Source organism: Scomber japonicus, chromosome 22 (genome assembly GCF_027409825.1).
Source record: "Scomber japonicus isolate fScoJap1 chromosome 22, fScoJap1.pri, whole genome shotgun sequence".
In the NCBI taxonomy this organism is placed as follows: Eukaryota; Metazoa; Chordata; class Actinopteri; order Scombriformes; family Scombridae; genus Scomber; species Scomber japonicus.
In genome coordinates, this window is record NC_070599.1 from 11,765,395 (window position 1) to 11,788,666 (window position 23,272).

Genomic DNA, 23,272 nt, shown 5'->3' on the forward strand with positions numbered 1-23,272 from the left:
GTTGTGTTTGGGTCCATTCGCAGCTGAAGAAGCTCCTTCTGGCACCAGCAAACTCCCAGCTCAGCTATAATCAATACACAGGTGGCAAGGCACAGAACCATGCAGCCAGCAGCAACCACCGGATCAGACCACCACCTGCCGTCGTCAAGGTAGGGAAACGCTCACACTCACACACACATTTGCACACACGCAAGCACGCACTGCTTTGCTGCTTATTTCACTCTTGTACACACATTTTTTTTTGTTAGCGTTTGTTTATCTTTCTCATTCTGTTCATGCTCTGTCTTGTTTCTTGCTCTCTCGCTCTCTCTCTCTCTCCCCCTCCCTCTCACACTTTTCTTGTTTTGGTGGCCGCCTTTAGAAGATGTTAGACTACTGCTCTAGTCTTCTATCCCAGGGGGCCATCTCGTAATGAAAACAGGCTGATTGCTGTTGGGCTTTCCAGGCGAGGCATCGGCACCGTTGTCTCATTAGCTCCACCACTTATCCGCCTTGGTATGGTGCCTGTTGGAAAAAAAAAAAAAAAAAAACAGCGTCAGGCGCTCTTGCAGCAAGATTGATGCCTCGAGACGACAAGATCAAAATATCAGACTTGATGTTCTCATTAGATAGCTCTCAAAAGAGTTTTTTTTCTAAAGGGGTGGGGTTCATTAAGATTAATGTTAGTATGTTTTAAGTATCATAGGTTTATAAAAGTGAATAAATGAAGTATGTGATTTGAGTAATTTCATGTCAGAACATCACATACTGTATGTTCAGCTCAAATACAGCTTACAGCACTTGATCGTTTACTCTTGTCTGGGAAAATGTCTCTTCCCTAGTGTTTAATTCTATATACCTCAAACCGCCAACGGCTAAAATTCCCCCATGCACCTGGCTACTACATTTCCTTGTTTGGTTTGGTTCATCATGTTTTGGTTTTCTTTTTTTATAATCTTAGTATCACTTTGCATGGCTGTCAGCATAAATCATTCTAAAATGACAAAACGGTATTAAATGGAGATATTTGCATATTTGTGAGATGTCATATTAGTATAAAACAATATTCATCCCGAAATGAGATAACCCATGTTATTTAAATGACCAAAGTAGCTTAAATGCCCCATATGGACAACAATAAGCCATAATAATAATATTAAACAACCACATTCATGAGTGTTGCAGCAAAATCAACATGACAAAGTCAAGCACATAATTTCATCTAATCAATTATTTAATTAGGCATTTAAACAATGTGTGAATAAGAGAACATTACTAAACTTGAGGTAACCATTGCAGCTATTTTTTTAAATTTATAACATCATAATACAAATATACTGTACTGTATATTACTCTTTTGGTGTTCCATTAATGAAAACAGAGTATGGCGTCGGGCAAATTAGGCTAAACAGCCTATAAATAATATGGTACCATGCTAAAACAAAAGCGAACAAATAATCAATGAACTAAAACAGCATAGTAAAACATAGTAACGTACAATTACAAAACTGCTATGGGTAAATGTTACTTTGGCAGTTCTAGTGTGGATATCAATGTAAAAAGCAATTGTATGTGATCATATTGTGTGGTAAACACAGCACAGGCACAGATATGTGTGCGCTGCGCTTACTATGTTTGCACATGCAATGCGTCAACCTTCCTTACAGAGTCTATTTTCATACTGTGCCTTTGAGTCATCCATTTCTGGAGCACAGCGAATGAGGACTCCCGGAGGACATGGTGCGCGTACAGAGTGGCGCAGTGGTGTTTGGAGGGCCACGCAATTAAGATGATGGGCGGACCGCACTCCCACCATTGCCTCCCAGACAGTTGGGCAACCACTGTGTTTCAGTCTGTCTGAGTCTGTCTTTTAGCCTCTCTTTGTCTCCATCGCTTTCTACTTTTGTGTTTGTGCCAAATAAATCACTTAGCATTTCTCACAACTGGATCAACTGCACTGTACTAACAACAGCGAGCAAATCTTTTTATTTAAGCAAACTAAATGAGTGTCTCTCTGTCTCTGTTTCACTGTGTTGAATAGACGGAGAGCCCCTGGAATGGCAAAGCAAGAGGGGGCTCCAGCCAACAGAACCGCCCGGTGAGGCGGCCTTGCACTGAGCTGCTGAAATACCTAACGGCCACCGATGACATCCTGCTTCACACTAAAGCCAGTGAAGCCAAGAGCACCTGGGGTGGAGCCTGTAGCAGAGACAAGAGTGGCCTGGGTCTTGGCGCCTCTTCCTCCTCCTCCTCGCCATCCTCATCATCGACCTCCTCGTTCTCCTCCCTCTCTTCCAATTCCTCGTCCTCTTCCTCCACCAACTCCAAGAAGAAGTCAGCTGTGTCATCTCAACAACAACAACAACAACAACAACAACAACAACAGCAGCAGCAGCAGCAGCAACCGCCGCAGCAGCATCACCAGCGAGGTGAGAGCCGGGCTGCAGGCGAATGTATTGTGGCTGGTGTTGGGGCTGGGAAGTGGCAGCGTTGCTCTCACGATGACGGGGTTGAGGAGTCGGAGGGTGCTTCTATCCCTGTCGGCCACAGAACCTCCACCTGCGGTCATGCCTGCCCCAAACTGGAGCACGGGCCGCCCAGTGAAGAAGGAAGGCCGCCAGGCGATGTGGGCCGCCTGGCCGCCGCTAGGTTTATTAGGTATATGCATTCTTATTCCCTCCCTCCCCGAGAGGTGAGTCACAGCTGTGAGCATTGCCGAGAGGCTGCGGGCGCCACTCAGGCTAGTGAGGGCTTTGGCAGGCAAGGCCGTAGTAACCGTAGTGTTGCCAGCCGTACGCCACATAGGCACGTCACAGTGACTATTAGGAAAAGAGATGAGAAGCCGGGGCACCCCTTACTTAGCCAGCTGCTCACCTCCAAACAGAGGCCCGCTCGATATCGGGCCCATTTACTCCCACCTAAGATCACCCCTTTACCCAGCACTCAGAGAAAATTAGCAGGTAAGAGGTCTGAGAGCCCAGTTCAGGCTGTTTCAAAGGTGGAGGAGGAAAAGTTCAGAGGGACCACTGATCTTAGAAACCAGGGGGTAAGTGAGGCTAAAGAGCCTGACTCAGAGCCCCTGCTGTCACCCCTTGCCTTTGACCTAGAAAGCTGGGTTAACCATTCAGATCCAGGGCTAGATATGGGCTTTGGACTAGAGCTGGGCTGGCCAAACCAGGGGGGCTATGGGGAGGATGTTGACCATGATGATGATGATGATGATGATGGTGTTGATGATGATGACCATGTCATGGGCAGCCCCGCAGCGGTGCTCTCACAGGGCCCACCAAGCCCACTCTTCCCAGATACTAGAATTGCAGAGCCCGCCCCTCCCTGCATCATAGAAGGGCAAGGGCACCCACACAGGCAGTCACTCTGCGAGCACCCCGACGACCAGGGCCACCCGTTGTTAGGTAATCATGACTGCATCCCCCCCACTGGCCTTATCTCTGCTCTCTCTTCTCCCTCTCCTGCTCTAACCACTTCCCAGTTTGACTTCACAACTAACCCCTATTCTAATTCGAATCTAACAGTCATTCTGAGGGAATAAACAAAAAATGACAACAAACAGCCTGCTAGCCAATGCTTTTTGCTAGTCCTAGAGGCATTCTTTTGAATTAAAATAGAGTGAAATTAAAAAAAGGAGGGGGTGGGAAAAGGGGTGAGCCTTGTCTTGCTACTGTCCGTCCTGTATTCATAAAGTCAACTCTTGAACCATCTTTGGCTGGTGGAGCTGAGTGTGCTGAATATGTACATTTAGTCTCAGAGCCCGGGTGCTGCTCTTTAGCGTCGTGCTACTAAAGCCACGTTCCCTTAGCTGGAGCACAAGTCGACCAGAGCCTCGGGCAACTGCACAAGCTTCCTTGACTCTCCTTTCTTCCTTCTTTTTTTCCCCTCCTCTGCTGTTGGTGCATGCGATTATGACTTTATTGTCCAGGAAGGGGCTCACCCACTGTCATGTGTCTTGTTTGTGGCATCGTCTCTGTATGTCTTGATTCCATTTCGATCTGTTTGTTGTCTTGAGCAGGCTATGTCTGTATCTAGACACCTGTGAAACACGTACCATCACTTCATCCTGCCTCATAGAGTGAACAGTCTATCCTAAGAGAAAAAAAAATTGGTAAAAATGGGGTCAATCTAAAAAGATATGATTTGTACAGTAGTGTCCATATAAAGACTTTCTAACCAGGGATGGATGTTTTTTTTGTAGTGATAATTGCATTTAATAAGCCAATTTTAGATTAATTGTTGCAGAATGTGGACCTGTTCTCTTCTGCCATGTGTGGTATATCTAGATCAATAATTACCCATGCTCCTTTGTGTTCTGCAGCCAAACCAACCACCTTGCCACTTCCTTTGACCCCAGAGTCTCCAAAGTAAGTGTGAGAAGTTTTTCCACATTCTTCTTGGCAAAAAGCAACAACAAACTACAAAAAAGAAAGCCAAAGCCAAAGAAAACTATATAGACTAGAATCCAAGTTGAGGCATTTTTGTGACTCATTTCCATTGCTTAGATCACAAAAAGCTTTTAAAGTCGTACTTTCACCTGAGAAGTAACATTTTGTAACTTTTTTTGTCTTCCAGTGACCTCAAGGGATCACCGTTTGAGAACAAAACCATTGAACGCACATTAAGTGTGGAGATTGCTGGAACCCCAGGTAAGTACACTTAAGTATTTTTAAATAAATACTATTCAATGGAAATTCTCAGCTCCCTTTTGTAACTAGTAATGGGTTAACTCTTGATAGTTCCATCACAGTTCAGAGTTCAAGGTGAAGGCATAGGAGAACATTTTTATGTGCCTAGGTATTGATTACGCTTTCCAATCTCCTCAGGGTTTATTAGCAAACCCCTCCCATGCCCCACCACCTCCCCTCTCCTGTCACTTAAGAGTTAATATGCTGTTCCTCTTCCTCTATCAGACCCTAATGCTCTCTGACTGACAGCTTACTTAGCCTACACATCATAGGAAAATTGAAATGGCAGTGTTATTGTTTTAATTGGTTTTGCGGTGTAATTCAGTTTTACCTGTATGATCTGTGTCTTGGTTTTCTTTAAGTCTCCAGACATGCAGGCAATTACATCAGCTGACATGGGGGTAATTTTCCAATGTTAAGACTTCTATGCAAAGGATGCTTTTTTGTAAATGGAGTCAGTGTGAGGGTTTCAACATTATTGACATCATCCGTTCGTGTTATTGAGTTACATGTAACTATATCAGAATAAAGCTATAGGAAAAAGGTAATTACAAGCTGAAAATAAAGAGAACATCAGCAAAAGCTGCTGTAAATGGGGGTCATCTTTCTTTTTCTCTCTCCATGCGAATTATATTGGTAATTACCTCTCTTGATTCATTCTCCAGATGAATCATCTAAGGTCAATAAAACAAAATGGCTCCCCTTTTGCTTCTTACACTGTGTGATGTTGCACTGGCCTCTTTGGGTATTCATTTACCAGCAGGGGAAATGGTCCCAAATGTACACACCTCATGTCAGCCCCCCTGTACCTTTTACTACACTCTTGTGACGGATGGAAATTTGTGGCACGTCAGACCCCAAGGGGGCTCCCTCTGTCCTTGTGACCTTGTCGAGGTGCTTTTTAACCCTTTTGTGTAGATAAGCTTTCAGGTTCAAAGGGGATGCCTGTGGAGACCTAAAGAAGGGAGCTGCTTAAGCTCTGGGGCAATCAAGCACAGTTAATATTTCTTCCTGTTTTACTGCACGTGGGCGAGTCTATTGACCTGTGGCCATATCTGGGCGTTCGTTCTGTTCCACTGCGTCCATTTTACAAGCAGGGTTAAATGAAGGCCTTCACCTGACTTCTCTGTCCTGTGCAAATTTTGGATTGAATATTAGCAGGAAAGTCATTAGTCCAGAAAGCTCCAGGTTACTGAGCCCCTTTCTGACCTAGGGATTAGCTTTTCAGTCTTGTGCTGTCTGAAACAGATGGATATGGATCCTACTAAGTGGAGTTACATGTCCTTTGCAGATTTAGAGTAACATTCCACTACAATAGCGATTATGGTGGTGTAATAGATATCCAGATAGATGTTAGCCAGGTAGGTGGTTCCACCCTCCACCTTCAAGGCAGATCGGCAACTCACTAGTGTAACTTTCCATGAACTGGTGCCAATAACAAATTATTTTATGGCTTTATGATGAGTTGTAGTATTAGTGTTTACTGTTTTATTGATATAAAGACACATTTAATTATCAGTTGAACATAGACCTGTACAAGTTGTACTGAGCCAAAACATGTTAAACACCAACTAATATCAAGTTTAAGGGCCCTTTTGCACCTGACTTGTTTTGTTCAGACTTTGAGACTTTTCAGTGTGATCTGAATCAAAATTGCAGTTGTGAAACCTCCTCTTGACCTCGGTGCACACTAAAGGGAAGAGTTGGTCTTGGTGTAGATCAAACTGAATCACGGTTCAGTATGGTTCTTGTGTGAAAACATTTTTGGATGATTCAGTCTTTCGGGCAAATTACAGGAAGTTCTAGCAGTGTATTGTCAGATCTGGAAAGAGGAAAAATGAGTCACAGTAGTATATGGGGAGAGGGGGAGACAAAGCTTTTAATCGAAATATGGTCTAACAATGTTATAAAAAGGCAACAGAAAAGAATCTGTACACTTTGCAGGTATTTTTGGAGAGGATATGAGCAGAGAGAGCAATGCCACCTGAAGATATAGAAACTGTGGTAGTTGTGTGATGCCAATAAAAAAAAGTGCATTGACCAATCAGAAGGACAGATTTCCTTTTATGATGTAAATAATAATAAATAATATAATGATAATGGCAACAAAAAAATGATCAGTTAATTAATTATTCTCCATTCAAAAGGCGATAGAGGGGTAACCGCCAAATTGACAACATGCCTATATCAGATGCACACCCATCTACAAACCAATCAATGTTGAGTATAGAGAGACGTTGCCCATATAAGTGATGATGAGAGGATGTAGGTATGTCATGTAAAGTTCTTTAGTTTCAGGTGTGAAAAGGGCCTTGGTCAGTTGGTGATATGTTCTCTTGACACGTCCCAGAGAGGTACAGTAAAGCTACAACAGGCAGTGAGGCCCCCTGGGATTTGACTGTTCAGGGCCTAATCTCTGCCAGGCTAATAGATTTACCCTGTGCTGCCATGTTGTCTTTAATTACTGTATCTCATGACACTGGGGTGGTCTGTGTGTTGCTATTTGCATGGCTTACCGCCGGATCAACTCTTTAAGCCTGGAGCTGTTATTCGCTCCGAGGTCTCCTCGCAATTTACAGTTGGACGAGAAAAAATATTATAAAACCCTCCTCTTTCTTTCTGTCTTGCTCCCTCGCTCCATCGTTTTCTCCCCGGCAGCTACGTAATTGGTGTTTGTGTCTGCGGATCATCCATCACTAGCAAGTTTGACTGAGAGGCACATATTTATCTAATTCTGATTTATTTCACACCCATCGCTAATGGCTCCTAGTTTATGACCCCATGTGCACATTGTTTTGGACACATGGCGCTTCACTGGTGAAATGAAAGTTCCTCAGGCATTGTGAAACACCCCCCCCCCCTCTCTCTTCTCCTTTTCATAGCTCATTTCATTGGCATAATGCATATATGTCTATATCACATCATAACTGAGAGAATGAAGAGAAAGAGGGAAGAAAAGGGAGGGCAAGAGGAGGAGTATAGGCTTGCAGTCCTACTTCCAGACACATCTAGATAATAAGTAGGATGATAAGTCGTTGGATCAGGCATTCTAAACACAGCAAGTGGTTTCAGAAACTCGCATATTTATGTATCAGGCTCCTGCACTCTCTTTGTCAAGCTGTCTTTCCGGTGCATACTCTAATGCTGGATTTGATACTAATAGCTGTCATTTGGTGCAATTCACCAGCGAGGGAAGAATGATGTGCATTATAAGAAAGGCAAAGAAGAGGAGAGAGCGTAGGTATTTCAAAATGCCTGAGTTTGACTCCAGTGAAAGACTGTTAGTGACGTGTGTGTGTGTGTGTGTGTGTGTGTGTGTGTGTGTGTGTGTGTGTGTGTGTGTGTGTGTATGGGCACATTTGTTCGTTGCAAGACAGGAAAAGATGCAGAGAGACGGAAAGGGATACAAGATACAAGACTAAAGGGGGAGTGTGTGTGTGTGGGGGGGGGGGGGGGTACAGAGAATGAGAGTAATGGTGGCGGCTGTTTGTGTGAGTGCATTAACAATGCTATAAAGTGGGCTCATCTCAGGACTTCCCATATAACTGCCATCTGTCTAGTTATAAATCTGTAGGAGGTGGGGGAAGAGATGGGAGGGCACAAGCAGTAGGGACATGCCATCTGAGAAGAATGACAACCCATTTGCCAGTAATCCCTGTGCTTCCATTACATAGCATATATCATACCATAGCAACATCATTAGAAACACCAACGGGTACATTAAGAGTAGTGAGAGCATCATGTCAGTGACTGCTCTTTCAAAATACATTGCTGTCCAGTGTGGACATTTGCATGAGGCAGATAGAGATAACATACATGTTCTGTAATTCTGTAATTCATCAGATGCATTATGTTTGTCCTATGCAGATTTTTGTGTTTTTATTTTTTCCATGAAAAGAGATCAAGGTCAGAGAGGAAGGGGATAGCAAGTCATCCGTATTACAGCACTACCATATTAAGTTACATCAAGCATTACATTAATCTGTCAAGATCGCAATAAAATAGAGATCAGGATTAGTCCAAGTGAAAGTGAATATTTTAATCAGGCATGTATCTGTGTCCACTGTCCATAAACTGACCTGGGAATTTATAGATAAGTGGGGGTAGGTGGGAATGGGGGGTTGTTTCGGGAGGTTTGAATTATGATTCCCATTTTATTGCCCCCATTCCCACCACCAACTTCTGTCTCTCCCTCCCTCTCTAGGTCTGACACCACCTACCACGCCCCCACACAAAGCCAGTCAAGAGAATCCTTTCAAAGCATCGCTCAAAACCAAGTTGTCTTCATGTTCCTCCTCGGCCTTGGCATGCAAAAGAGCCAGGCTGAGCGAGTTGGGCCCCGGCGCTCTGGCCCCGGCCCCAGGTGCCTCAGGCGGGGGCCCCACCAGGAAGGGTCCCGAACAGACTGAGCTATATGCCCAGCTGAGCAAAGCGTCCACCGCCCTCCCTTACTCCGTCACTCAACAAATAGTGGAGGGCGGACTTGAGGAGCATCGCAGCACTAGCAACAATAAGCGCGTGGTGCCCCGTGGCTACAGTGACCATGACTATTGCCAGGCGTCAGCTAGCACAAAGAAGGATGGCAGCACAGCCACTCTTACCATGACTAGAGCAGCGGAAAAAACGGTCACCCCAGGTGCCACTGCTGCTCCCATGCCTGCTGCAGGCACAGCGGAGGACAGGCATGTCGAATGTAAGGACTCAGCCATGCCACTGTCCTCTTCATCATCTTCATCTTCTTGTTCTCCATCATCCGCTTCATCTGGTCCTTTGGCTAAGCAGCAACATTTTGCATCTGTGGATGGAGAAGCAGCCCAGATCCAGGGGTTAGGGAAGCAAACCTTGACACAAACCACCCAGATACCCTCACAAGAGGCCATTAGTGATAGGGACCAACAACACCCTTCTGCCATCAACCGGAAGCCCCTGTGCGACCAGGAAATCAGAGCAGAACTTAACAAGCACTTCGGCCACCCATTAAAAGCCCTGTACAGCCAGGATGGCCAGAAAAGAGAACAAAGCAGCAAACCAAACAAGGCTGCAGCCCCTCAGAACACTGAGGAGGGAGAGGGTGACTACTACTCCCAGAAGCTGACTGGATCAAGCTACCTGCACCCAGGGTTCCTGCCCCTCCACGATGAGCTAGAGCTGGGTGAGGGCCGTGAGAGTCGTTTTCTTTATCCATGGGAGGGCACCCCTCTGGACCTACTCTTTGACTGCCCTCCCTGCTCTCCCTCCTGTTCCCCACCATCCAGCTGCTCCCCTTCACGAGGTTCCGTCTCCCCACCTTCCTCCCTCCTTCTCTCGCCCAGCAGGCCTTTCTGCTGGACCAGCAGCGGGTCCCGCTCCCGTTCTCGTTCCCACTCTGGCTCCCGCAGCTCCTCTTCACACTACCGGAGGCGCTCCCTCTCCACCTCACCTGACAGACGCCCCTCCTCTTGGTAAGTCATCTCACAGACACACACACACACACACACACACACACACACACACACACACACACTTTGGCTGAACCTTGGCTGCTCCCCACCCATGCAGTTTAAACAGGGCTTGGAGCTGGCAGGGGGTCTAGCTCAGGAGTGTAAAACAGGCCTGATCAGTTGTCAGAGTGGGTATCAGACAGGATAGACCCTGGAGACTCTTAGCATGGGTTCTTGACCTCCTGAAATGCCTATGCCTTGCGTGGACTAAATGCAGGATGGATTTGTCATGTCTTAGACAGAGATTTAACAGGTGAAAGAGAGGTTTAATGGATTCTTACCAAATTGTCTGCAGTTGTTATACCAACCAAAGTCTCCCTATTAAACCATTTTTCTGAACCAACAATGGAAAGAAAAAAGATTGGTTGAATGGTGCAATCTCCTCATAACAACACCCAACGAAGAGGAAAAAAAAACATGAAAGGTGCCAGGGGCAGTCGACTTTTGAACAGTATGAGTTTTCATCTCTAGGCAGGGAGTTTTATTTGAGTGTCTTCCTAATATTCACCCCTCCTCACTCACTCCATGTTCCTGTTCTTTTTTTTTTTTTTTTTTTTTGATGCTGGGGCTATTGTTTTAAGCGGCAGCTGTTGTTTTTACTGAGTGGCAAACCCTCCTCTTCTACATCCCCAGAGATGAAAGCCAAATCCAGGCTGTGGGAATGTAGTCTCAAAACCCCTCTCAGAAGAGACTCCTATCATCATAGCTCTGTGTGAGAACTACATTTCCCATGCTTCCCTTTGATCAGAGCCAAGGGGGTTTCTTTTGGGGTTTTTTGGTAGAAGAACAGAGGCAAACCATAGTTACTGAGACGGTTCTGAGTAAATTCAGTTTGTCAGTAGTAGTTCATTGAGTGCCTCACAGAGTCAGACTCCACTGCAGTGACTCAGTTTGTTTGCCTGATTACTTAAAGGTCAGTTTACTCCACTGAGCCAATAGAATCCCTTTATTCTGCTCAGTCCCTTTTTCTTTGCGCCACACCAGCTTGTTCACACATTTATACAGTAATAGTCTCATGGCATTCGATTACAATCTGATACTGACAAGCTTTCTGAAAATACTGTGCAGGGATTTGAGTTTTGAGAGTGACAGAACAAGATGCTTGTTATATTTTCATGCAAGAAAAGATAAATAGAATTTCGGCAAAATAACTCTCAAAATCCCTCATCTGTGTTTCAAGTTTCACAGTGTAACTGGCATTCTTTTGCTTCACTGAGCTTCCCAAACTTCTCTCCCTCCATAATTCAGGTCTTCCTTCCTCAGCAACACTTCAATAATGAAGCATCCAAAGCTTAAGGAGTGTAAGGGTACAACGCGCTCTACAGTCAGGCCACTAGGGCCTACAGTATTGACCATTTTCTCATACAACATAGATAGAAGATTCATGTATAGTGTACATAAGCTCAGGCATGTAAAAACGTTCTGCAGAAAATCATGCACACTTTCTGTGGCCATGGGTTAGTTTAGGCCAGGAGAATTTAAATTGCTTTTATCTGGAATTAACCCAGTTTCTAACATCTAAGTGGCTCTTGAGAAAAAGTTAATTTGGTTCCCAAAGCCAAGAACAAATTAACCATCGTGTCACAAGTTAACAATGTAAGTGTAAGTTTAAAGTATGTAGTGCGATGCTTGAACTTTTCATACTTGCACACCGGCGACAGCTGTGACTGCAGGCATTATGTTTTCGGGATGTCCTTCCTTCCATCCCATTCTCGAGGGAACGCAATATTTCAGGAACGCCTTGAGGGAATTTCTTTAAATTTGTCACAAACGTCCACTTTGACTCAAAGATGAACTGATTAGATTTTGATGATCAAAGGTCAAGGTCACTGTGAATCTCACATCAGTTTGGCAGTCCCAATCTCTTGAGTGTGATATCTCAGAAATGCCTAGAGGGAATTACATCTAGCACAAATGTCCACTTGGCCTCAAGGATACACTGATTTTTGTGGTCAAAGGTCAAAGTCACTGTAACCTCACAACAACTCAAGAATTCATACACTAATTATGACAAAGTTTCACAAAAATGTCTATCTAATAATAAATATATGATAAAATGACTAAGTGATGATGGTTTATATCCAAAAGGTCAAAGGTCAACATCATAATGTTCTTCAAAAACACTTTTCTGTCCAGTATAACTAAGGAACAGATGAGAAGATGGTGACAATATTTCACGTTTGGTTGCACATTGACTTGGTGGCACTAATCTTGGGTGCCCACATTGAGACTGTGCTGATTGTATAGATCTTCTGTGCTGCTGCGTTATTTGTGTGAAGCATCCACATTTGAGAATTTTTAGCATCTTTGCAGCAACATCCATATCTGAGTTACCGTCTGCTCTCATGGCTACAACTCTGTATTCTATCAGAATCAGATTTAATGGCCAAGCATGTAAACACAAACAAGTAAAACACACAAACCATTTTTATTATATGAATCTAGGCAGACATGGATGTAAACTGTAACCAGGGTGGTATTTCTAGTTTTCTTAGGTTGCTAAAAATAATATTTTCATATTTAACATTTTCTGCTTTTTCCCTCAGGTCTCGTCACAACACAGATTCAAGCACTTTTCGTTCCAGGACTCATAAGAGCCCCCACCCTCAGCCTCGATCTCCTCTCAGCCGCAGGCCAAGGTGATTATTTAAAACATATTATTTAACCTACAGTGTTTTATGTGCTGTTAACCTTTTTAAGTTGTGCACTGCATTTTAGAACAGATGTTTATTCTTAGATGGCATACAAGGAAGGAATCACCATAGCTAAATGCAGTAAAATAAACTTTTCCCTGTCATCGCTCACAGTTTGATTTCTGTGCAATTCCCAATGAGGCCCAATGACAAACAATCAGGGCAGATATGTTTAATTGACTATGTTTTATTGGACTAGTGGCAGAAGAATTCTGAGTCATACCGATGCACATTAATACTTCACTGTTGAGTTGATGCTCTCAGCTGTGTAATGACGTTTATTCAACAGAGCGCTTGTGTAGTTTTCCATGAACCACTGCAAGGGGACCATTTCATATGCAGAGCGGTATTGGCACAGTACAGAGAGAGAGAGGGAGACTGACACCATCTCAGTGCTCGGAGCTGATTTGGCACCCACGTGCCTAATGACACCCGACAAGCCAGAGAGTCGCTCATCAGTCGAAAACTTAACAGACACATCTTGTACTAGTCTGGGGTGGGGGAGAAAGTTGCACTTTCCTTCTTGATGAAGCCCTAACTAAGCAGAAAGTAATGACATGTGAAGTTGTGCTGACAGTTGCAGCTGCCCAGCTCCCCAACCGCGCTGCTCGCCGGCACTCCCGCGGGCCTATCCTGCGGGCTCCGTAATCATAGCAATGGCGAAGAGACATCTTATTAACATGTCCATTTCCTTTCCTTTGCAACCCCCTTCTCAACTTTCAGTGATGAGAAAAACAGAAGACTACTCCTTGGTGTATACTAGCAATACAGAAGTTCTGCATAACCATCAACAGGAAGGGTGAATTTAGAGGACAAGTGAGGACAGTGATGTCACACGTATATTTTCCTCTACAGGTATGACAGCTATGAGGAGTACCAGCACGAGAGGCTGAAGAGGGAGGAGTACCGCCGGGACTACGAGAAGCGGGAGTTCGAAAGGGCCGAGCAGAGAGAGAGGCAAAAGCAAAAAGCAATAGTGAGTCAACTGACATAACTGCCATCTCATTTCCTCTATCACCCTGTTTTTTTTCTCTGAGCTTGACTTCACGTTTTTTCCTGCCAACACTGATAAAATATTGGATGCAATCACTGCTGTGGCACATGTACAAAACCCTGCAAATGCACATAAACTTATCACAGACACACATACATACACATTACTTTGGATGAGACAGCCTCCAGCCCAGTGCCATGTGCCACAGTGTCTCCACTGAAAAAGAATACATACAAAGTGAGTTCCTGAATGATTCAGGCGACAGGCCCTTCCTCTTTATCTCCGGGTTGTGTATTTTTAACGTCTCTGTCGTCTGGAAACACTGTCGTCTCTTATTAATCACACCACAGGGGTAAAATGTTAAAATAGTGGAAAAAAGAAACTAGGAGAGCAAAACGGGGAGAGGCCAAAAAAGGAAACGGCCACTGATTCTCTTGAGCTCTTTTTCTTTATCTATTTCAAAATTCAGCCTGACGCAGTGAATATCACATTCCTTCCATATCTCTGCTCTCCTTGTCTCAGTGTGAAATTACTCAGGTTTCCAGCGGGGTAGCACTACTACCACCCGTTGATAAAGCACACATTAAATGATGCAGTAATGCAAACGTGCTTTGGCATGCATACATTTTCAGAGGTGGAGAAACAAACAATTATGATCAGTAAAGCTCAAGCTGTCAAACAAGGTTTGGGAGGCCAGAGATGTGAAAGCATCTCTTTCTGTATTTCTCAGTCTGTTTTTGCCTCATTCTCTCACTTACTCACACACCCACACACAAGCAGCCCTCAGGGTGCCATCAAGAAAAGACCGCCTATTTATCAGTTGTCAGCAACTAAACCGCTAATTCAGCAAATATGTTTTGTCTCAGACAGTATGTAAGCATTAAAAGAGAGTGGAAAAAGCATAAAAACAGTCATCTGTAGTTAATTTGTATTTTTCTCGGTTTTCTATATAAGTCTAACGGGGCAAAGGTGAAGTTTAGCACAAGGCAACTGATTTACATATAGTATATGTTATTACTACCCTCAAGACAGCATTCAAAATTTCAATGGGCCTCAATGGACATGCCCCAGTAATGGATGAAGTAAATGAAGGAATAAATAAATAATAGTAGTGATACACTACAGCCCCAGGCTTGTGCTGTGTTATATGATTAGCAGATGCAATTAAACTACTCAAAAGCTATAATTGCAGCCTGGTGCAGTTTTTTTCTTAATTTATTCTGCTATGACCCCCTTGTCCTCTAAGGTTCAGGGAAATCTATGTTTTTTGCCCTGTGCCTCACTGCTAATGCCCTCTCTTTCTTGTATATGAATATAATTTATATCTTTTAAACATTAACAGACCTTTCAGTTAGCAACACTGCCCACTTACTATACTGTGTATTGTAAGTATAACTTTGAGGTAGGGGGAGAGTGGCTTTTCTAATATATAGCTGAGTCACTCTAGAGCTTTATTTTTAGACTTCATGAAAGAAGAAGCAGCCCCAAACTCAAGACATGGCATCATTTGATAAAAATCACTCTCCTTCTGGTTGATGAGTTGCAGAGAGAAAGAGGAATTGTAGTGCCAAGGCAGATTGAAGGCGCTTCCGAAAGGCAACTCTATCAGATAAGAGGAAGCCAGCTGAACCAATCACAGCGGAACACAACAGACAGCCAGGGAAGAGGGACAAAAACAGGGGCACAAAGTCAGACACAGTATCCACAGGAGTGATCAAGACCAATTCATTAGGGCCTGGTGAAGAAAGAGTGGGGAAAAGGAAAAACAGACTCCCCCTCCTAATCTCCTTCCTCCACTCTGTCTTTTCTCTTAACGAGCAGGAGGAGAGACGGGTGGTGTACGTGGGGCGACTGAGGTCCGACTGCACCCGGACAGAGTTGAAGCGCCGCTTTGAAGTCTTTGGCGAAATTGAAGAATGTGCAGTGAACCTGAGGGACGATGGGTAAGACCCCAGGACTTTCTGTGCATGTGTGTGTGTGTAGCTGGGTATTAGTGTGGAGGGATAGGAAACATTTTAAGCATTTTTTCCCACTGGATTTAATGTAATAGACAAAAAGCTGCTGCTGTTACTGTGGAACTTTGAGTAAAGGCAAGTGTTAAGGTCTGAGACAAAGACAGAGCTTTTGCAGTCTCAGAGCATCTCCTGATCCATCTATTTCTAGGCCTAAGGAGCCTCACAGATACACTTTTATTGATTCTCTTTTGCATATAAATAGCATGATCTTCATCTAAGACAAGGCCCTCTGTTCAGTTATTGTTGCCCCACAGCACCACTCTGACGTATCATTTTCTATTCTTGACCAGGGACAATTTTGGCTTCATCACGTACCGCTACACTTGTGACGCCTTTGCCGCCCTTGAGAACGGACACACCTTACGCAGGTCAAACGAGCCTCAGTTCGAGCTGTGCTTTGGCGGACAAAAGCAGTTCTGCAAATCACATTACACAGACTTGGGTAAGTGCAGCTTTGTTGTTCTCTCCATCAGCCCCCTGCAGTCATGCAGTATATTTGTGTGGCTAGGAGGACTGACAGTGAAAAGAGGAATAGGGAAAAGGAGGGGGAATAATACATCTTGAGTGATGCTTGCAGATCAAAAGAGACCCATCACAGTGCTAGTAACTCTCCCTCAAGCTTTGAATGTGTCCATCAGGCATTTGTGGCTCAAAAGGACAAACAGAGTTCAGAGGTCAGTCTGTGAACATGCTGAGAATAGAGCTGTATTTCTTCCTTGCTAGTGGCTGTAGTAATTCCAGGAAAACAAGACAGACTCCATTACTCACATGGACATGGAATTCTTGTTTCTACTTTGTTGATATGAAAAGAAAGGTAGAAGGGGGAACGATGGCACTTAAAAGGGCGCGTGCCGCCATACGCAAGGTGTGTTTTCATGTTTCCTTTGTTTGATATATGTGTGCGTGGGTGTGGGAATAATTTTAAGTGCATAGAGGAGGGAGGAGTGGAGATGAAATTACAAGGAGAAAGACACAGTAGAAGAACAAGAGGAGATAAGGTTAGGAAGAGGAAGGTGGGAGCAAGGTTAAGTCCCAGCAACCTCCCCCCATCCCTCCAGAGTGAGATTCCATCTGTTGCCAGCTGTTGCAGTGGTGAACTACGCAGAGCCTCGATGTGGCACGTAGGGGCCAGTCATTTAAAGGGATGGACTGCTGTAGGAACGTAGGAACCTGCTTATGTATGCCTACTGCCTTTGTTTGAAAACCGGGGGTCGTGGCAGATTGTGCACTATAGCAGAATGCATGTAATCTAAGTAATTCCTCAGGGTAAAAGTGCATATATGTAGTGTTAGTATGTACATAGCTTCTATATGGTTCTGACGCATGAGTCTGAGACAAATCTGAACTCAAATGGATGTAGCTGAGTGTTGAATGACGCATTTGATAAATAATGCAAGCTATCAATGATAGACATTTTCCATTTGGCATGATGCCCCACTTTTGACATGCAAAAATAAAAAGGTACTTTCTTCTCTTCTGTTAGTGGCACAATAATAATAAAGGCGGTGATAAATGAGCAGCCACATTCAAACTTAAGGGACAAATGCTCCATTATGTTAAGTGTTGCACAGCCACAAAAGATCATCTTTTCCATTTAATGATGACATATAAGATAGGTATTGACTGTTGCGTCTGCAGCCAGTTTTCCCCTGACATTTATTTACCAGCAATATGTGAGGTCAGAAATGTATAATGCCCCACTACAGGGTGGGTCAAAGGGTCACTTCAAAAGAAAAAGAGCACTTTCCTCAATAAATGAAGCGGTTACTATACATTTTCAAAGCACGTGCTCGAAGCCATCAGCTTTTTAAAAGACGACATGATGAGAAATTGACACAGAGAAACAGTTGCTAATCCTAAAGCCTTGAGGATAGACATTATGCTGAGATTGACTAATCAGTCTACTGAAATGGAAAGGCCTTCATTCGACCGCCTCTTTGTCAGGATCAGGCTATTTTGGTCGTCCCCATACTGTGATAGCACAGGATAAATAGATTGAGAGGAAGGGAGATTCTTATAATAGTGTGGTATCCAAACCTCTCTCTGTCTTCTCAATCTTGTTGGCTCTCACTTCTTTTTTTTTTGTTTTCGGAGACACTGTCCATTAGTTTTAAGTAGAGCACCGGGGTATTTTTCATCCCTCAAGGTGCGCAGTGTGACACAATCCAGCCCTCGGCCACTGCATTAGATCACAACTGGCATCTCCTAGCTGCCATGGTCATTCCCATTTCTCAAAGCTCTTGGAGTGTGCTGCTGGGCCCTTTGGGGGCCCTATTTGTGAAGCTGTCTGTTTTCAGAGATAAGATACTCTTTATGTATTATCAAGTTGATCAGGAAAAATAGGACACATGAAAGACTTAAGAGACAGAAGGATACGCTTTCACATCGGTGTCCTCCTTATAAAAAAAGGTTATTTTGTCAACCTTCAATATCTGATGTAGTTGGTTATACTTGATTAGTTGCTATTTAAAAGATGTATTGTGCTTTGCATTGAAGTCTGGCCCAATACATACAATATGTGGTGCATTATACTCTTTGTACAATACCCTACACTTGCTATAGCCAGTCAGCTTTGACTTTTGTCACAGGTTGGATGTTTCTTCCTGTTTACAGTCTTTGTGCTAAGCTACGCTAACAGCCAGTGAGAGGCTACAGCTGTCATCTGCTGTCAGCCTCATATTTACCACACAGACGAAAGTGTGGTATCAATCTTCTCATCTCACTCTCAGCAAGACAGCAAATGAATGTCAAACTCTTCCTTGAACAGCTTACTTAACACACATGACTGAGCAATAATGGTGAAAAGGCAGAATATACTGTGAGCTCTGACCATTCGTTTTCTGAGAATACAAAAGTGAACCTTTTCCTTTATATGCAGTTTCAGAGAAATCATGCTTTGCACAGCTCTGACCACAATCTAACTCTCCCCATTTCAGACTCCCATTCTGACGACTTTGATCCAGCCTCCACAAAAAGCAAGTATGACTCCATGGATTTTGACAGCTTGCTGATGGAGGCCCAGCGCAGCCTGAGAAGGTAACCAGTTCAGTGGCACCTGCTGTCTGTCACAAAGAGGGACTTCTTATACCTCACTGTTGTTTCTCGCTCCTTTGACGACGAGACTACAAGAAGTTTTACACTCTATATCATAGAGTATATAAGAATAAGTCTATAGACCTATATCAATATAAATGAATATATCAAAAATAAAGTTTACATGAACATAGCTGCTGAAGAGCTGGGAAGAGACATTGCATTCTGGAAAAGCCAGTGAACCCTCAGAACCTGGTGCACAGGTTTGGTGCACTCTACTGCTGTACAACCATCAGTGAAAGAAGAAAAAAAAAACTTTCTTTTTTTTTTTTTTTCTCCAAGCACTACAATGCCCACAATTCTTTGGGGGTGAAAACATGCAGCTTGTTCAGCCAGATTTGTTTTCTTCTGCTGTTGATTTTCTTTTCTTCTTTCTTTTAAATCTGGTGTTTGGATCTGGTGTTACATTACAAACAAGAGTATAGGGAATTGTATCTTGGAGGTAAAATTCTCAAGGTAACATTGTTGTCTACATTTTAAGGAGAAATGTAGCTGTGTATTTACAAATACTATAAAAAGGAATATTTTTATTTTATGTACATATCGGATAAAGTTCTTTATTTGTTACAGCTATGCACTGTAAAACGCAGCCTTTTTTAAAAATGAGGAGAACATTTCTTAATTCAGAATGTCGATCTGTAGTAATTACAATACTGTTAAACATATTGTACACCTACATGATGTTTTGAAGACATGCTATGATTGTAAAAAAAAAAGAAAAAAAGATCTGTGTGATTGCTCATTTTGAGGGAGCATGTGAACAAACGTTTTTAAGTTATTTTGTTTGGGAAAAAAACAGTCAACCATGTATAGTTTTCTCTGTTTATAAAGTTTCTCAATCAGTGTTTTTGCTTATACAACCAGTGTAAAATGCATTTTTAACGTGTTTTTCATGATTGTAAAAAAAAAAAAAAGGTACCCCATTTTTTATTAATGATTTCTGAAGCAATCAGTATATAAATACAACATGGTTTGATTTTATTGCTTTGTATGGTTCTCATTTTGATTACCTTCAGTGAGAGAGAATAATGCATTCAAATCTTTTCAATCAGTACAAACGTATTTATCTATTTATTTTAATATTTGAATCAGAAATATTTATGGGCTCCATTTAACATGGCGTACCTCATGAAATTTATTTGCTATTTATGTTGTTATTTGATTTTTGTTATTTAACTTACAATCACTAGACAGGGTGTACAATAAATGGTTTGGTGGGGATAATATTACCTTCTATGCCTTTCTGAAACAATCAGAACATTCAGCTAATCACTCCAGCAGTCAGCCCCCTCTTCAGATGTGCCGCTCATGATTTTAGTGATTTCTGTCTCCACTATCAGTCAGATCGGCAGCATGTCGCTGGTTTTTCTTTTTTTTCCACACACAAGCAGAACATGAAGCAATAAAATGATTTTTGCAGGAATTTTCTTGTACCACTGTAAACACTTTTGTCATCGCTCCACTCACGCTTGATTATGTGAATGCCAAACAAAAGTTTACAATTTCCTTTCCTGAATTTTTTAAAGATCTTGTATTTGATGTACAAAATATATATATACAATGATGATACTACTAATATTCTTCACAATAATTACAAGATGATTAATAATAACAATGATAATAATATAAATGAAAGAAAAAAACTATATAAAAAGCAATAAATTATTTTTCAGAGTTGTATTTTAGCTCCTACTGTTGTGTGATTTTTGGACTTGACCCATTACCCAGTCGCTGGTAGCTAGGATGACTCCATTCCAGTATCTTGGCATTTCATCACCGTGACATTACCCTGTGCGGTAAATACTTGAATGTCCCCTCTCCCACCTGCTCTTCCCTTTAAGATGTAATTGAGTCTATGTAATTTGTAATGCACGCATTACCTTGTGACATCTGTGCAAACGTGACTGACTCTTAACTTCAACCTATGTGTACAATGTGTCGAGTTGAAACTGTTTGTTGTGTAGTGCATGGCTATTACAGGCTGGCAGTCGGTACAGTATATACCACTTTGGATATCTGCCCCTCAGCTGTCTTAACTGGCAGATTTTAAATGACATTCTATAAGCCTAGAGAAAACTACTCAACAATGTATCGCATGCCGCACCACTTTCCATTACCACCCCCCGCACCTCCACCCCCACCCCCCCACTCACAGTCCAGATATCACAGCACCGTCGACATGACATAAAAGGTAACCTTGCGGTTTCTGGTTCAATTAATATCCCGTTTCTAGCAAGAGCCAAGTAATGAGAGAACCAGCTTCCATCACAGGAAGGAAAAATCTTTTGTATGAAAGCTTTGCTGATCACAGGCTTTCTCTCATGGAGTTTGACTGTGGAGACAAGAAACGGCAAATTTTCATGATGCAAAGAGACAAAAATTGGTCGAGGGAAGAATTACAAAAAAAAACCCTTTACCTGTGTTTTATGACATTGTTTTACTTTTTTGCTGTCTGTGTAGCGTTTGGGTAATGGTGTCGTGTCCCATTTGATAGATGTGGCTTTAATCATTGTAATAAAAAAAATGCTTTGTAAATTGCCTAGAGTAGCAATATATTATAACACCTTATGGTTCAAATTTCAACTGTGGCGGACTTTTTAATAATGTGACCTATTGAGGACTTTGCCACTGCTTAAACGTTTGTTCGGTAATCATGTTTCTTTTGGAAGGACAATATGTGTATGAGCCTATGTATGTATGTTTGAGTTTGTGTGTGTGTGTGTGTTTGTCTGTGTGAGCTTGTGTGTGTGTGTGTGTGTGCGTGTGTGTGTGTGTGCGTGTGCGTGTGTTTGGGGGGGAGGGGGGATCGCTATGGGTTGTTACCTGTTTGTGTCCTATCCACGTTGCCTTCTGCCAAGTCCTTACCAATGCCTTTGTGGTTCTACCTATTGTACGACTTTCTTGTGAATTTTATTTTTTATGTGCAATTCTCATCAGCCTCACCATGCCAATAAAGGGAAATGTGTTTGAAAAAAAAAGAAAAGAAAAAGACCTTTATTTTAGTGGCTTCCTTATTATCTTCTCTTTCTTGTGATGAACGCCCCTTCGTCAAGCACTGTTGTACCACTTTCAGTCAGTGCTGGAGTGATTATGATTTGTGCTGTCTCTGATTACCACTGTATCAAGGAGACAGCCTTGATGTTTTTAAGTGGCGGATTTAAAAAAAAAAAAAAGTTATGAAAACACTGCATGTTGTTAATGTGCATTCACAATAAATCCATCATCCCTCCCTCCTGTGCTGATATATCAAAGTGTTGAATGAAACCTGACTGACGCAGGAGAAATGACACGAGCCCATCCTCAGCACATCTGTCTCCCTCTGAAGTTTCCTCCCTGATAAAAGAAACTCGGCTTAATTCAGAGCAACTTCCCTCTTTGATATTCATATCACCTGGGAGAGAACACTGTAGTCTTTGTCTGTGTCCACAACTTGACTCCACACCATGAGTCTGCAAGTTAATTAAAAAGTTGGGGGGAACAATTTCATTAACACGATGGAGAGCTATAGTGAGTTGATGGTGTGCTTGATATTCAATGGGGCTTCATTATGACTATAACAGCCCCCCTTTTTTTTCCCTACACACACACACACACACACTTCTTTGCCTAGGAGCTGGGATCACACCAGGAGCTTCCACCATGTCCTTTTTTACTGGTGCAAAGAGAAATATGGCAAGAATGTGCATTAAACTTTAAGGTTGGGGGTCTGATTGTGTTTTTTATTAAGGCCGCTGTTTAGCCCCGGAGAAGAGAGCGGCTGGCTTTCATTTCGGCTTGGCTGCCGCATTACAGCGGGAGGTCTCCTTCTGCTTGCCCTTTCCACAGAATGAAACTGTCCCTGGAAATCTCTCTGCTCCCTGTCGGCTTTTTTCCCCACCTCTCTCTTTCCATCACGATAGGATGGCTTTTTTTTTTTTTTTTTTCTATCTGTTATGTGTCTTTTTTATTATTAACCAGTAGATAAGCAGCTATCTCTACTCCAGTTGGAAGTAAGTGGTAGCCTTGGAGATAATGGGGTTTGATGGGGCTGGGTTCTCTGTGGGACAAACACTGAGATGTTGCCGCTGAGTTGTGTAGCTCTGTATTTTATTTGGCATCTAGCTGAGGCTGCTGTGTCGGATGCTGTTAAAATCCTGGAAATGGCACTGACAATTCAGCCTTTGTTTCCAGCAATGTGACAAGAATGTGTAAATGGTTTGTGGTTTGTGAATTTTGGTTGCTAAGCTATGGAGAGCAACTTGAACATGAAAACCTCGTACAATTTTGGTAGCTCATTTTTGAGAACATCCTCCTGTATTTTTCTCATGTTCCTGTCTTTCTA

At 42.8% G+C, this 23,272-nt stretch overlaps 1 protein-coding gene across 1 annotated transcript in view; it reads left to right on the forward strand.

The window, feature by feature from the left end:
* The window catches only part of ppargc1a (peroxisome proliferator-activated receptor gamma, coactivator 1 alpha), a 43,526-nt gene extending 21,776 nt beyond the window's left edge, over positions 1 to 21,750 (forward strand). The window contains exons 4-13 of the mRNA XM_053343279.1: positions 24 to 149; positions 2,021 to 3,392; positions 4,310 to 4,355; positions 4,564 to 4,637; positions 8,881 to 10,117; positions 12,703 to 12,795; positions 13,705 to 13,825; positions 15,665 to 15,786; positions 16,149 to 16,300; positions 18,795 to 21,750. Coding sequence (XP_053199254.1) covers positions 24 to 149; positions 2,021 to 3,392; positions 4,310 to 4,355; positions 4,564 to 4,637; positions 8,881 to 10,117; positions 12,703 to 12,795; positions 13,705 to 13,825; positions 15,665 to 15,786; positions 16,149 to 16,300; positions 18,795 to 18,898 — 3,447 coding nt within the window. The 3' untranslated portion in view covers positions 18,899 to 21,750. The remainder of the gene's footprint in view (positions 1 to 23; positions 150 to 2,020; positions 3,393 to 4,309; positions 4,356 to 4,563; positions 4,638 to 8,880; positions 10,118 to 12,702; positions 12,796 to 13,704; positions 13,826 to 15,664; positions 15,787 to 16,148; positions 16,301 to 18,794) is intronic.
* The last annotated feature ends 1,522 nt before the right edge of the window (positions 21,751 to 23,272 follow it).